Raw genomic sequence first — 14578 nt, 5'->3', positions numbered from 1 at the left:
GAAGTTTGGCAAAACAGTAAACAATCCTTGTTTTGTTTTATTCAGCATTTCACTTTAGTTGTTTTTATATCACTTTCAATCAATAAGATCCACATAATTTTTTTTCTGTGGCAATAGCAGGTCCCCAACTAAAATAACCAACCAATAAAAATGTATGATTCCCATATTTAAAAAAGAAAAAGAAAAAAAAAGGGATAATTAATTATACAATCAAAATCTTGACACACAGGTCCATGTATGCACACATGCAAATATACATGTGCACCCACACACACACACGTGGATGATTTAGCAGAAATAACATTTGGGGCCTAAGTTCCAATTTATGGTGAATGCACATAAAAGCCAAGACAAGGGGAGGCAGATATTTTCCTTATAATGATCATTCAAAGCGTTAATTTGTGCACGGGGCAGGATTTAGTATTAATACCATAAAATAAAAATGATTTGGCTGTTTTAACATGACTGATTACTTTGAGTAAGGAGGATGCATTACAGAGTTCAGTGTTTCTTTTTCATCAGTCTAATACAATATAGTCACTTCTCTCAACAAGACATTGCTTCCTTCTCAATTCTAATCTGGCAAGCCACAACTACTGCTATTTTTTTTTTTTTTTTTTACATAAATAAATGTATCTAGATCATTTCACCCACAACTGTAGTATTGTAGCAGAAGCTAATGGAGTGATAAGCATGTATTTTACTGGAACGGTCCGTAAGAGAGCGGCTTCTGTATTTGGCAAATCAGGTCTGAAAGTCTATCTCAGTGGCTTGGTCAATGGGAAGACAAGTCTTTAGCTTCTGCAGGGGACTTCCTGTGCCCGCTCAGAGTGTCTGACGCTCGGTTACATCCTTGCAGCAGGGTCCTCCATAACTTGTGCTCTAAGGCTCGTCTTCACCCCCCCCCCCGCGATATGGACTGTTTGAATTTGCCATTTTGGTTTCTAACCAGCACCAGACTTTTTAAAGTTTGATATGTTCTTCCAAATTGCTATTACATTTTGAGATTATTTTCCTTAGGAAAGACCACACATTAAAAATACATCTATCCATCCTCCTGAACATATGGAAAAGTCTTGGGTTTGAAATGTCTCTGTTCTTGTATCTGTATATCCCCATTTAATAAAGCACCCACATATTCGTAGCAGCTCTTGGGGGAATCGTTGCATTGCGCACAGGGAGGCTACCGCCTTAGCCTGGATTTTGACACCATAAGGCAGAGCGAGCAAAGGTGGCCAGGAGAGGGTGAGAGATATGGTCACGCTCCTCCATTTTGACTGAGATTATTACAGTCAGTCAAGAAGACGTGACTAACTGGAGTAGACTGGAAGAGCAGAGCAAAGACGAGGAGAGGGGAGGTTAGGGTATAAATCATGACAAAGTAAAATGTTTCTGTGTTTTGTCTGTCTGGTCTAGTGTGTCTAGGTGCTTGGTCTGGAGGATTGGTCTGGAGATTGGGGTTGAGGGAAAAAGAGGGAAGGCGGGCTCCGGTCAGGACCCTAGTCATTTCTGTCGGGCGAAAGCTCTGTACATGGCAAAGCCTAGGACCGCGACCACTGCTGCTCCTAGCGTCACTCTCAGCCAGAAGGATGTGTTGCTCATGTCGGAGCCGTTCAGGTGTCTGTGGGGGGGAGACAAAGGCGTCAATGAAAGGACATATGAAACCGCGAGGTGCAGACATGAAAAAAAGTGACATGATTTTCCAGTTTCTCAACACTGAACCGCGAAACTATAGATTAAATGGTGAGTGAATCACAGAGGGACCAACACTTTGCCAAATGTGAAAATCAAATAACTCATACGTACGGGAACATGGAGGCCCAGGCCAGCTTGGTGTAGATGTTCTTGCTGGTGGAGTCCAGGGACAGGCCGGAGAAGGGGAGCGGCGGAGGCAGTCGGTGTTTGTAGCAGAACTCTGCCGGAGTCATCCCGTGGAGCTGTCTCACCTCGGGGAGGTCCGCTTTGGAGGCCACCATCACACAGGGAATACTGCTGTCCATGTAGTGTTGCTACAGAAAGGAAAGTAGACAGATGTGGATGAAGACAAAATGGGATACGGCAATGAGAAAGAGGATGTGGGGAAGAAAGAAGGGAGAGAAAAAGAGAAGAGTGAAACATTGAACAGATTCCTGATCATATCTGTGAAAACCAGAGATGCTCTGAAGAGGACATGAGATGCCACACACCTTGTAGATGCTGGCACAGTAGTCAAAGGAGTGGGGGTCGCTGACATCATACATGAGACAGGCTACGTCACACACCGCGTCCGACTCCTTTAGAAACTTTGTTTCCACGTCCACCTCATAGAGCTGCCAGGGGAAGACGACAGATGGGAGGTGAGGCTAATGCACTCTACCGAAGGTCAGGGGTCAGAGTTGAGGTGAAAGTAAAAAGGTACGGAACTCACGATGAGGAACTTCTCCTGGTTGCTAACTTGGACAGTGTTTATGGTGTAGAGGGAAAAGGCACCGGTGGAAAGCTCCTCTCTCTGAAACAAACACACCGACTGTTACTCTTATCATTAGTTGTAGCAATGCTAGTAGTTGGGGCTTTCAACATCATTTCTCAGCTCGAACACGTATTGACAAAGCGGAATGGTTTACAATGAAGAGTTCAATGCGTACTACTAGTAACAAAGTACAAAACGGATCCTCCAGGAATGTGTGATTCTGTATCGCTATTTAGTCTAAATAACAGGTCAACAGTGAGATGATCGTACCGCTGTATTTCGGCCAAGGAAGGCCTGGAGGAAGGCAGACTTCCCAGTACCCCGTGGCCCGATCACCTTACAAAGGAACACTGACCGCTGAGTCTGGCCCTTCTCCAGGTCCACAGCCTTCTCCCGCGTCACTGCAGAGGAACACACACGGATAGCGCCAACACAGACACACACACCGAAATCACAGGGAGTACATATACACGGAGAAACAGACATGTCAGGACAGGGAACTATTGATTAATATGATGGAGCGCTATCAAAGCATTTCAAACATAATCGTATTTCCCCTTGTGGGTAACGCAGGATACATTTTTAATCTGATCTGAGGTGGTAGGACCTCTCCCACATTTATAGCCGCGTGAGCTAAACCTTTTTGACTCTACGGCACAGGCTGAGTGGGTGTGAGACTTACGTCACCCTACCCTAATCCTGCTACCCCATGCAGCCACGCCCTCAGTTTTACACACACAGACACACATACCAACCAGCGTTCCTGAAGCACCCCTGTGGATGCAGGTTTTCGCTTCAAACAATCCCACTCGGTTTCACTGGATGATGGGTTGAGGTTAATTGACTAATTGACCAATTGAAGGAATGCGACTACGGCATTATTGGTACCCTCAAATAAATGTGTGAATTTTGTTTAATCATCGCATATAATAACTACACAACACACACTCTGGTAGTCTTCGCACCAGTCAAATAGCATATTCAAAGTTGACCTTTCAGAGTCACTGCACATCCTCAGAAAGCATACATGTACTGGATATAATTCTGTCTGTAAGGCCTATAGTGAACCAGATTATAGTTCTAATCCTCCTCTATGTACAGCGAGTGAGGTTTACTGCGGCACAAGGATTATAGGTTCTTGTTAACATACAGTCTATTTTCCTAGAGAGGCTACTTGCAGCAATGTAAAAAAAAAGAAAGGAAAAAAAAGATGTGTTGACATGCATACAGGCACAGACCTGTGACTGCAGTGGTTTGGGAGTCCTGCTCAGTGAGAATAGGGTAGCCCAGGTATCCCAAGTACTCCAGACAGCGATGGATATCAAGGTACGCTGAAAGCCTGTATATGGAGAGAAGTCACATTGGTGAAATTGGAGGAGGGAATAGGAACACTCACTGTCCTAACCTAAATCCCCTAACACATTCATTTGTACTCACGGACCTCCTTACACTGAAATTCTAAACATAAAAACCCCCATGGTTGACATACACACAAAGCTACAGTGCCTTATTCAGACCCCTCGACTTATCCCACATTTTATTACATTACAGCCTTACTCTAAAATTGATTAAAATGTTGTTTTTTTCCCCCTCTCATCAATCTACACACAATATCCCATAATGACAAAGCAAAAACAGGTTTTGAAATGTTTGCTAATTTCTAAAAATAAAAAACTTAAATATCACATTGACATAAGTATTCAGACCCTTTACTCAGTACTTTTTGAAGCACCTTTGGCAGCGATTACAGCATCGAGTCTTCTTGGGTATGACGCTACAAAGCTTGGCACATCTGTATTTGGGGAGTTTATCCCATTTTTTATCCCAGATCCTCTCAAGCTCTGTCAAGTTGGATGGGGAGCATTGCTGCACAGCCATTTTCAGGTCTCTCCAGAGATGTTCGATCAGGTTCAAGTCCGGGCTCTGGCTGGGCCACTCAAGCACATTCAAAGACTTGCCTCGAAGCCAATCCTGCATTGTCTTGGCTGTGTGCTTAGGGTCTTTGTCCTGTTGGAAGGTGAACCTTCCCCCCCAGTGAGGTCCTGAGCGCTCTGGAGCAGGTTTTCATCAAGGATCTCTGTACTTTGCTCCGTTCATCTTTTCCTTGATCCTGATTAGTCTCCCAGTCCCTGCCACTGGAAAACACCCCCACAGCATGTTGCCACCACCATGCTTCACCGTAGGGATGGTGCCAGGTCTCTTCCAGACATGACGTTTGGTATTCAGGCCAAAGAGTTCAATCTTGGTTTCATCAGTCCTTGGTCTGAGAGTCTTTAGGTGCCTTTTGGCAACTCCAAGCGGGTTGTCATGTGCCTTTTACTGGAGTGGCTTCCGTCTGGCCACTCTACCATAAAAGCCTGATTGGTGGAGTGCCGCAGAGCTAGTTGTCCTTCTGGAAGGTTCTACCATCTCCATAGAGGAACTCTAGAGCTCTATCAGAGTGACCATCGGGTTCTTGGTCACCTCCCTGACCAATAACGTATTTAACCTTTATTTAATGATTCCTCAGTTTGGCCGGCCGGCCAGCTCAAAGAAGAGTCTTGGTGGTTCCAAACTTGGAGGCCACTGTGTTCTTGGGAACCTTCAATGCTGCAGACATTTTTTCATACCCTTCCCCAGATATGTGCCTCGACACAATCCTGTCTCGGAGCTCTACGGACAATTCCTTCAACCCTAATGGCTTGGTTTTTGCTCTGACATGCACTGTCAACTGTGGGACCTTATATAGACAGGTGTGTGCCTTTCCAAATGATGCCCAATCAATTGAATTTACCACAGGTGGACTCCAATCAAGTTGTTGAAACATATCCAGGATGATCAATGGAAACAGAAGCACCTAAGCTCAACTTCGAGTCTCATAGAAAAGGTTCTGAATAGTTATGTAAATAAGGTATCTGTTTTTTTATTTGTAATAAATTTGCTAAAATTTCTAACAACTTGTTTGTGCTTTGTCATTATGGGGTATTGTGTGTAGATTTTTTAAATGTATGTAATCCATTTCAGAATACGGCTGTAACGTAACAGAATTGAGGAAAAGTCAAGGAGTCTGAATACTTTCCGAAGGCACTGTACATACCAAGATAGCTTCAAAGCGAACAAGGGTCAATACTCACGTCCATTGACACACGTAGCCATGATTGGAGATGTAACCCTCGTCTGTGGTTGAGACAGCCGTGTACACGTCTGCGCCCCAGGGCATGTAGGGAAACACACTAAAGAGATTCTTGAGCTCCGCGGGAGAGAGGGCAGAGTCCTTATCCTGGTGTAAAAATAAATATTGTTAGAGGGGTAAAACACACCACTAAGCCCTAACTTTCAGCAGCCCTAAAAACAGCCATGCTGTTGGAGTGGGGTTACATTTCAATGCCTAAAATGAACTGGGGGCGTTCTACTTAAAAATGTGTATTCTCTTCCACTTAAAATATAACCTGCTTAGTGCATTGTTGACAAATAGACAGATGGATATAAATAAATGGACTTCCTGATTGATGCCACTGAGGCGGTCACACACCTCGTCATACTTGTCAAACAGCCTCTGGAGAAACTGGTGACCCAGATGATTGAGCTCGGTGGTGCAGCCCACGGGCACCCGTAACCTAGCAACACACAACAAACAGCCATATACATACCTGGGCTTATCGTACACACACACACAAACCCACAAGACGTTACTTGCCTGAGGTTTAGCTAACGGAACGATCTATCGCTCTGGCTTGATAAATGAACATAAATCGTGTAAAGCCAGGATGTTTTCTGGAAAACACTGACTCACCAAAAACCTTTGAGACAATACTCATACAGTATCATCTTCAATATCACATTACAACATGGGGGAGGTAACCAACTGTCTCTAACACGTCTGGGATTGGGTCAGTAACACAAAGTAGTGGAGCCAAAACACCTACTGTGGGTATAGGTAGTCATCCGTCAGCTCCAGCGAGTCATCGTAACCAAACTTCCTCAGGATGGTCCACGTGGTCTCGTGCCGACCCCTCTGGATGAACAACGTGTTGAGGAACAGGAAGCCTGGTGATAGAGGATACAATAGAATCATGTCTGTTATGTCGCCATCTTATCACGTCGGCTCCATACTAACTATTGGCGCTACTGGCAACACTGAATTTCACAAGAGGCTAAACCCAACAGGTCCTATATCATCAAAGGCTGAGCCATCTCACTGTCGGGTTCATCCCTCACCGTTCAGGGTAAGGCCGTTGTCCTGCACCCCATCGCTCGTGTTCTTCCACACCACAGTCTTCACGTCCTCCAGAGCTTGAGAGGCTAGAGGGTTCCCGAAGCACGATTTCTGAGGAACCACACACACACGCACACACACAAAGAGTTGAACTATACCCGGCTGCTCCAATGGCCATGCCAGTTTTACACCTTGCCTGCAATTTCTCTCTTAAGGATGTACGTGTGGTGCGCGCATGTACACTACCGTTCAAAAGTTTGGGGTCACTTAGAAATGTCCTTGTTTTTGATAGAAAACACGTTTTTGCCCATTAAAATAACATCAAATTGATCAGAAATACAGTATCGACATTGTTAATGTTGTAAATGACTATTGTAGCTGGAAATGGCTGATTTTGAATGGAATATCTACATAGGCATACAGAGGCCCATTATCAGCAACCATCACTCCTGTGTTCCAATGGCACGTTGTGTTACCTAATCCACGTTTATCATTTTAAAAGGCTAATTGATCATTAGAAAACCCTTTTGCAATTATGTTAGCCCAGCTGAAAACTGTTGTTCTAATTAAAGAAGCAATAAAACTGACCTTCTTTAGACTAGTTGAGTATCTGGACCATCAGCATTTGTGGGTTCGATTACAGGCTCAAAATGGCCGGAAACAAAGACCTTTCTTCTAAACTCATCAGTCTATTCTTGTTCTGAGAAATGAAGGCAATTACATGCGAGAAATTACCAAGAAACTGAAGATCTCATACAGCGCTGTGTACTAATCCCTTCACAGAACAGCTCAAACCGGCTCTAACCAGAATAGAAAGAGGAGTGGGAGGCCCCGGTGCACAAGTGAGCAAGAGGACAAGTACATTATTAGTGCGTCTAGTTTGAGATACAGACACCTCACAAGTCCTCAACTGGCAGTTTCATTAAATAGTACACGCAAAACACCAGTCTCAACATCAACTGTGAAGATGCGACTCTGGGATGTTGGCCTTCTAGGCAGAGTTGCTGTGTCCAGTGTCTGTGTTCTTTTGCCCATCTTAATTAAAAAAATATTGGCCAGTCTGAGATATGGCTTTTTCTTTGCAACTCTGCCTAGAAGGTCAGAATCCCAGAGTCGCCTCTTCACAGTTGACATTGAGACTGGTGTTTTGCGGGTACTATTTAATGAAGCTGCCAGTTGAGGACTTGTGAGGCGTATTTATGATCAATTTGAAGTTATTTTAATAGACAAAAAAAATGTGCTTTTCTTTCAAAAAACAAGGACATTTCTAAGTGACCCCAAACTTTAGTGTATATATTAGCAGTGTATATATTACTAGATTAATTGACGTATGGTGGATAGATTAAAGAATGGATGGGTGAGTGTTATTTGATTCTCACCTGGAAGCAGTTGAGTTCAGTGTCACTGAGGATGCGGTCATGGTCCTGGTCTGAGATGCTGAAGACTCGGCTGAGTGCTCGGACACACATGGACTTTAACTGGAAGTAACATCAGCACACAGACACAGTTAACACTCAACAAAGCAAGATTCCGCAATAAAACCAGGTCATTCCAAAGGTATAAAGCGATCCTCAAAATGTCCTCCCTGACCTGTTTGTCTTCCGGGTCGTAGAGCGGGGCGGTGGGGTGGAGCACAGCCTTCTGAGCGTAGTAGAACAGTTCAGAGATGTTCTTCAGGTTCTTGGCAGAACACTTGGGAGAGAAAAGTCAAAACCTCAGGTTTGCTTCATCATAGGTGTGTTCAAACAAAAACAGTTCAACTAAATATTGTTTGCATAAGATCGGTGGGAGTAATTATTGGTGCGAAATCAGGTCCTCATTGCGCTGAGTGAGTGGGGAGGCCTCTGAAGAGAGCAGAGTGAGTTTGAGATGCAAGCCTTACCTCTACACAGGTCTCAATCTCAGAAAACTGATTCATGATAGGTAGAATGGTCTCCATGGAGCTCCCAGAGCGAAGGTCCGATTTATTCCCCACTAGGATTATGGGAACTCTGTGACATTATAAGGAATTAATTTAAGATCAAAGATATCTAAATGTTTTATGACACAAAAGGCCAAAGAGGCTAGTTCAAGCACAACACTTTTAGGCAAGGACGATGTACACAAGCTTCAAAGCAAATGTCATCGAAACGACAGTATGTACATACTTATTCCCCTTCTCTGCTTCGCCATTTACCAAGGGGATCCATTTTGTTCGGATCTGAAAAGTGAGTAGCATAAGAAATTATAGCAAAACACTAATAAAATCTCTCATTTATCATATTGATCCCATACTGTAGGCTACATTATACAAATGCTTGTTCTACCATGCCAAATGCTTCCATATTGGTTTCTCCAAGAAGGAAATGTAAGATCTATAAAAGACAGTGTACATGTGTGAGAGAGGATACCTTGTCTATAGTTTCCTCCTGGGTGACGTCATAGACCACACACACCACGTTGGCCTGCAGGAGTTGAGAGATCATGGTTGGAGTGCAAGGTCTTTATCATCAACTAAAGCACGCAATCGAACACATTCTCCAAATGAACTGAAATGATTGTGATTTTGTAAGGTACAGCTGGGAAAGGCTCACTCCAACACATGATTAAATAATGAGGCGAGATCAACTGTTGGTCATCTACAGATGCTTCTCCTGTTCATTAGTGCACTGTGATGTCTGTTAGGTTTCGGTTAGAATAGTAAAAAAAATGTTTTTTAAACATTAAAAATGCACTATGCATTATGTGGGTTGAATGCTGTAACACAGAATAAAACAATAAAGAAAAGTCCCATGATGGTAGTGACTCCCCATTACAGCGTATCCCCTATTAACCATCAGTTAATAAGTGAGGGCACACAGTGTGTTGTGAATTCTGTAATGAATGTATTGTAATGTTGTTCAAATTGTATAACTGCCTTAATTTTGCCGGACCCCAGGAAGAGTAGCTGCTGCCTTGGCAACACAAAGTTATTCACATTACTTTAATAAAATATTTATGTTGTGTATATTACATTTGTTTTATTTGATCACTATTATTTCATTCCAAGTCATCAGCACATCTCTTTAGAGCTGCTGCCTATGCTGTCTGAAAAAAAATCACTATTTTAGTAGTTTGCATTGTAAATAAGGCATACTTTTATGACTGCTGAATAACAATACCTCGCAAAGCAACTGCTCCCTATGTATCCCCTCTTGATTGCACATTCTTCTATCTCTTACGTGGCAGGCGTAAAAGAAACAGACCAGACAAGTAGCCACGCAATGGATTATGGTGATTGTAGTATGTTATCATGTTTTCTGCGCATTGATCTCACAGGGAAAAAAAACAACAAAAAAATGACTTAACCGACGCCAGTCAATTAGTTGTTTAAAAACAGAAAAATAACCGATATTTTGATTAATAGCTTAGCACTACCTGTTCAGCTAGGTGTAGCGTGAAGTTTCCCCTAGACGCTGATCTTGGGTCAGTTTAGTATTTTCCCCACTAATGGTTAATGTTAGGATTGAGGGAGGGGAAGCGGATCCTAGATCTGTACCTAGGGGAAACTTCACCCTTGGTACAGTTCAGCTAAGGAAGAGGTGGGTCAACACTGAGAACTAGCCTTACCTTAATAATCTCCTCTCTGAGGACCTCATCAGTCTGTTCCGTTTCTGTAGGGCCAAGACAATGCAATCAATTTAATCAACTGATAACCAGTTGATAACAGTTACAGCACCTCATCAGCAGCAGCACTGAATTGGACCAATAAGCAAGCAATTACACTTAACCAGCCATTCTGTTAGCTTGCAGACAAGACTTTCTGGCAGCTAGGAAGATATCCGGTCTTCATAGAAACGCACAGGCACATACACAGACTATAGCAAGAGAGTTGTATTAGGCCACTGAGTGAGCAGCACCTCACCTGAGTAGTCCACTATGTGTGTGGGCACCTTCTCTGGAGTGACATCGGCAGGGATAGTGATCTCCTCAGCTCGGAGGGGAACCTAAGGGGGATTACACAGATTCAACAGTCTGACAGAGGGACTCCATTAACCTTTAATTAGCTTGGAACTGACAGGCTGAAATTAACTTCATGGTTAGAGTGTGAGGAGTGTTTAGGCATAACACTGTCTGAGACTGGGATAATGACTTGGAAATGTCCTCTTTTTTGGATAAGGTGAGGAGAAGTGGCATATTATGAGTCATTATCTCCCCTGTAACTATTCCCCAGGTCGTTGCTGTAAATGAGAACGTGTTCTTAGTCAACTTACCTGGTAAAATAACAGATAGAAAATAAATACAAAGAAAATATTACAATAACGAGTGCTTATAAATGCAAAGTAAAGAGGATGAGTGGAGGTTTATTTTCCCTACCAATCACACTTTCACAGTTGAATAGAGCCACCCTCTGTGTGCTGTGGTGTAGATAGCAGTGTGTATGCAAACTTTGAATGTACCATGTCAATGAGAATGCTGCTTTTGTACGGTGTAGCAGTAGCCAGTGCATACATATTTTATAAATAAGCTGACTATTTAGTCATCAATGTAGTGTTTGCATTCGGGGGTATAATTTGTTAGACGTGTCAGCACTGCAGACAAAACTGAGAAATAAACCAGTGGGAATATAGTCATAGCTACACTTACATGCTCAGGAAACTCCTCCCCAACCAATGACATGATGAGTGATGTTTTGCCCACCTTGGCTGTTGACAGAGGGGTGAAAAGTGGAACGAGACATTATTGAAAAAGGAGGAAAATGAAACCTGGAAGAAGAGTATTTCTGGACTGCAAAACACACTTCACCTTGAGGTCATACCCTCAGGTAAATAGATCACATTCTCCAGCTCATAAGTAGCCAGAGCTGGATTACATGGGGGGCTAATACTTAAGCTGAACTATAACTAAGTCCTAAATCTAAATGTAGTCTAAATTCATTATAACTAGCTAGTTAAATGTCTTCATTTTATTAACCACAGAGTACGGCCTGATAAGGGGTTCTCACGGACATTCTCTTGGTGAGTTGCAATGAATAGGTCTGTTCATGAATAGCCTATTCAAATAGAGGGGCAAACAAAGTAGCTAAAGTTACAATGCAGCTAGGTATACAAAGATAATTATTAGGAAAATACTTGGTGGTAGTTACTTGTAACTTGTTTGCTAACTAGCTAGAATATATCTGTTTTTTTCCCCCCAACAACCAACCACCAATATTGTCAGCAAAACGTGTCAAATAAGAAACATCCTCTTTAGCACACTTGGTGTGGCAAGGTTTCTAAGTTGGTTTGCTAGCTATCGCATGAGAAAAGATTTTGACAGTTAACTAGCTACTAACTTTTACCTAGCTACTAACTTGGCTAGCTAACGTAGGGCTAGTACTGTAAGTGCATGTGCAAAACAACACGTAACGTTACTGACTAACGTTAGTACTGTCAGATTTGGTGCTGTCTCACTCGCTAATGTTAGACTAGCTATGTTATGTAGCTAAAACATAATGATGTGGTGGCTGCCAATGCTATAACATTGGGTAATTAGCTAGTAATTCACGGGGGGGATCCAGATTTATAGAAAACTGCAGGTTTCCATCAGGCAGTCTGTAGCTAACAACAAGGCGTTAGCTGTACAGTAGCTAACTAACGTTAGCGCGCTGAATATATGCGTGTCAACATCAAAACAGGATTTACTTACGTTCCCCCAATAACAGTATCCTAACATCTCGTTTCATGTTTCGCTCCCTTTTCCAATGAGTGTACTCTACTGGGTCTTACGCGTCTAAATTATTTTGACTTTTTAACCGCAGTTCAGGTAGCTAGCTACCTCTCGGACCCATTCCAGCTAGCTAGTAGCTCCAGTTAGCTAGCAGCACCCAAGGAGAAATCTAGTGGCTTCCGGTTCAAGAGAGACAAAAATAGCGCCCACTGTCGTCGGTAGAGTGGGCGAACTTGTAGCTACTGTAACAATATCATGTGTACCAAGTACAGTAAGTTAGAGGTTTTAAGAATGTCCTCTCTATAAGCCTGTGGCAAAAAAAAGAAAAAGCAATGAACTGATTTATTGACTCCACAATGTCAGATTTCATTTTCCAATTTTCCCAATACTTAAATGAAATGATATCAAAGTTGATTTGTCACGTGCACCGAATACAACAAGGGGAGCCCTTACAGTCAAATGCTTACATGCTCTAACCAATCAGCCTGGAGGATTAAAAGTCAGATGCTGCATTATACATTTACAAATTGGTCATCAGTATTGGTAGTATGTTTATCGGTCTTACCAAACCCTCTTTAATGTAACCTAAGTGTTGTTGGCCATGGCGGCTATCACATTACTTTAAATAACAATCATATAATCTGCACATTGTCGAACTAATCAAATCAAAGATTGGTCACTGTTCAAATGTATGGTCCAGGTCTCCAGGGAGCCAACTAGACCATTTCATAGACGTAGGCACAGGCTGAAGTTATGCACATCATATAAAAAGGTTAAACCAAATCTGACAGATTGAAACCAATTGAAATCACTTTGCAATTTAATGTTATATCTATGTTGTAATACATGTATGTATTTTAGGGGGTTCAGACTATATCCACAACTTTATCTTGAGCCATTATAGGTCAGGGTTGCCTCTAGTAAAAGCACAAGAAAGTAAATCAAATATTAATATTGGCATGAGAATCTTAGAACCAAAACAATGACCATCTTTGTGACAATTGAAATACACCAATAAAATGCCAAACATACAGAATGGTGTATTTAAAAAATATATATATATAATTAACCTTTATTTAACTATACTTCCTGTTTGGCCCTGTCCGGGGGTGTCCTCGGATGGGGCCACAGTGTCTCCACAGTGTCGGACCTGAGCCCTAAGACCTTGCCCCAGGACTACCTGACATGATGACTCCTTGCTGTCCCCAGTCCACCTGGCCGTGCTGCTGCTCCAGTTTCAACTGTTCTGCCTTATTATTATTCGACCATGCCGGTCATTTATGAACATTTGAACATCTTGGCCATGTTCTGTTATAATCTCCACCCGGCACAGCCAGAAGAGGACTGGCCACCCCACATAGCCTGGTTCCTCTCTAGGTTTCTTCCTAGGTTTTGGCCTTTCTAGGGAGTTTTTCCTAAACACCGTGCTTCTACACCTGCATTGCTTGCTGTTTGGGATTTTAGGCTGGGTTTCTGTACAGCACTGAGATATCAGCTGATGTACGAAGGGCTATATAAATAAATTTGATGAATTTGATGAACTAGGCAAGTCAGAATGGTGAATAATGACAAATTATTGGCAGACTATTGATAACATTTATGAATGTGTTCTAGTGCATGAAATTGCAGGAAAAAAACTTGATTTAAGTTGAGGTTAAAATGCTGTTGCGACCGGTGACCTCCATTGCGTTTTGTGGCTGATAGAGCGACACCACAGGCCTTAAGCAGGGATAGGACCACACAGGCCAGCACCACAGAAATTCCAACCCACCCGCATCACCTGGCCACTTTTCTGTCAATGAGGAGTCAAACACAGAACGTCTAAACATGGATACTCAACTCACATTGAACACACAGCTGTCTAAAACAACATACAAACATGACAAAACTATCACCAAGCATAAAACACACTCAAACTGACATGGGCTGTAGTGTGTTTCTGACACAGATCTAAGACTGTCATGGATGACAAAGTAGGCAATGAGACACACTGAGATATGGTGCAAATATTAGGAGTTTTATTCCTTCAATTTGCAAAAAATACAAATTATGCCAGGAGAAGATAAACCAAAAAGTATTAAAATAGACAAATAAACTGAATTGGAATTAAAACAAACTGTGCAGAACCGAATGCAACATAAATAAACTCATGAATCAACTTCAAAAATAAAAGAGTGACAAGAGGGAGTTTTACCTCAATAATATACACAAAGTACACAAAACATTAAGAACACCTGGTCTTTCCATGACACACTGACCAGGTGAAA

General features: G+C 42.4%; 1 protein-coding gene across 1 annotated transcript; it reads right to left on the bottom strand.

Moving 5' to 3' along the window:
- rhot2 (ras homolog family member T2) lies at nucleotides 1-12504 on the bottom strand. The gene is made up of 19 exons (XM_064923841.1): nucleotides 12291-12504; nucleotides 11250-11308; nucleotides 10528-10609; nucleotides 10233-10276; nucleotides 9035-9088; nucleotides 8792-8844; nucleotides 8527-8635; nucleotides 8235-8336; nucleotides 8024-8122; nucleotides 6647-6755; nucleotides 6355-6475; nucleotides 5961-6045; nucleotides 5563-5708; nucleotides 3688-3788; nucleotides 2720-2850; nucleotides 2408-2488; nucleotides 2187-2309; nucleotides 1807-2009; nucleotides 1-1621 (listed from the first exon to the last, which is right to left on the bottom strand). The coding sequence occupies exons 1-19, from the start codon at nucleotides 12325-12327 to the stop codon at nucleotides 1504-1506; spliced, it is 1857 nt and encodes a 618-aa protein (XP_064779913.1). The 5' UTR covers nucleotides 12328-12504; the 3' UTR covers nucleotides 1-1503.
- Nucleotides 12505-14578: the final 2074 nt, after the last annotated feature.

Source organism: Oncorhynchus masou, chromosome 18 (assembly GCF_036934945.1).
Source record: "Oncorhynchus masou masou isolate Uvic2021 chromosome 18, UVic_Omas_1.1, whole genome shotgun sequence".
Classification (NCBI taxonomy): domain Eukaryota; kingdom Metazoa; phylum Chordata; class Actinopteri; order Salmoniformes; family Salmonidae; genus Oncorhynchus; species Oncorhynchus masou.
The sequence above is the reverse complement of the archived record's forward strand: the minus strand, read 5'-3'. Positions and strand labels throughout refer to the sequence as shown.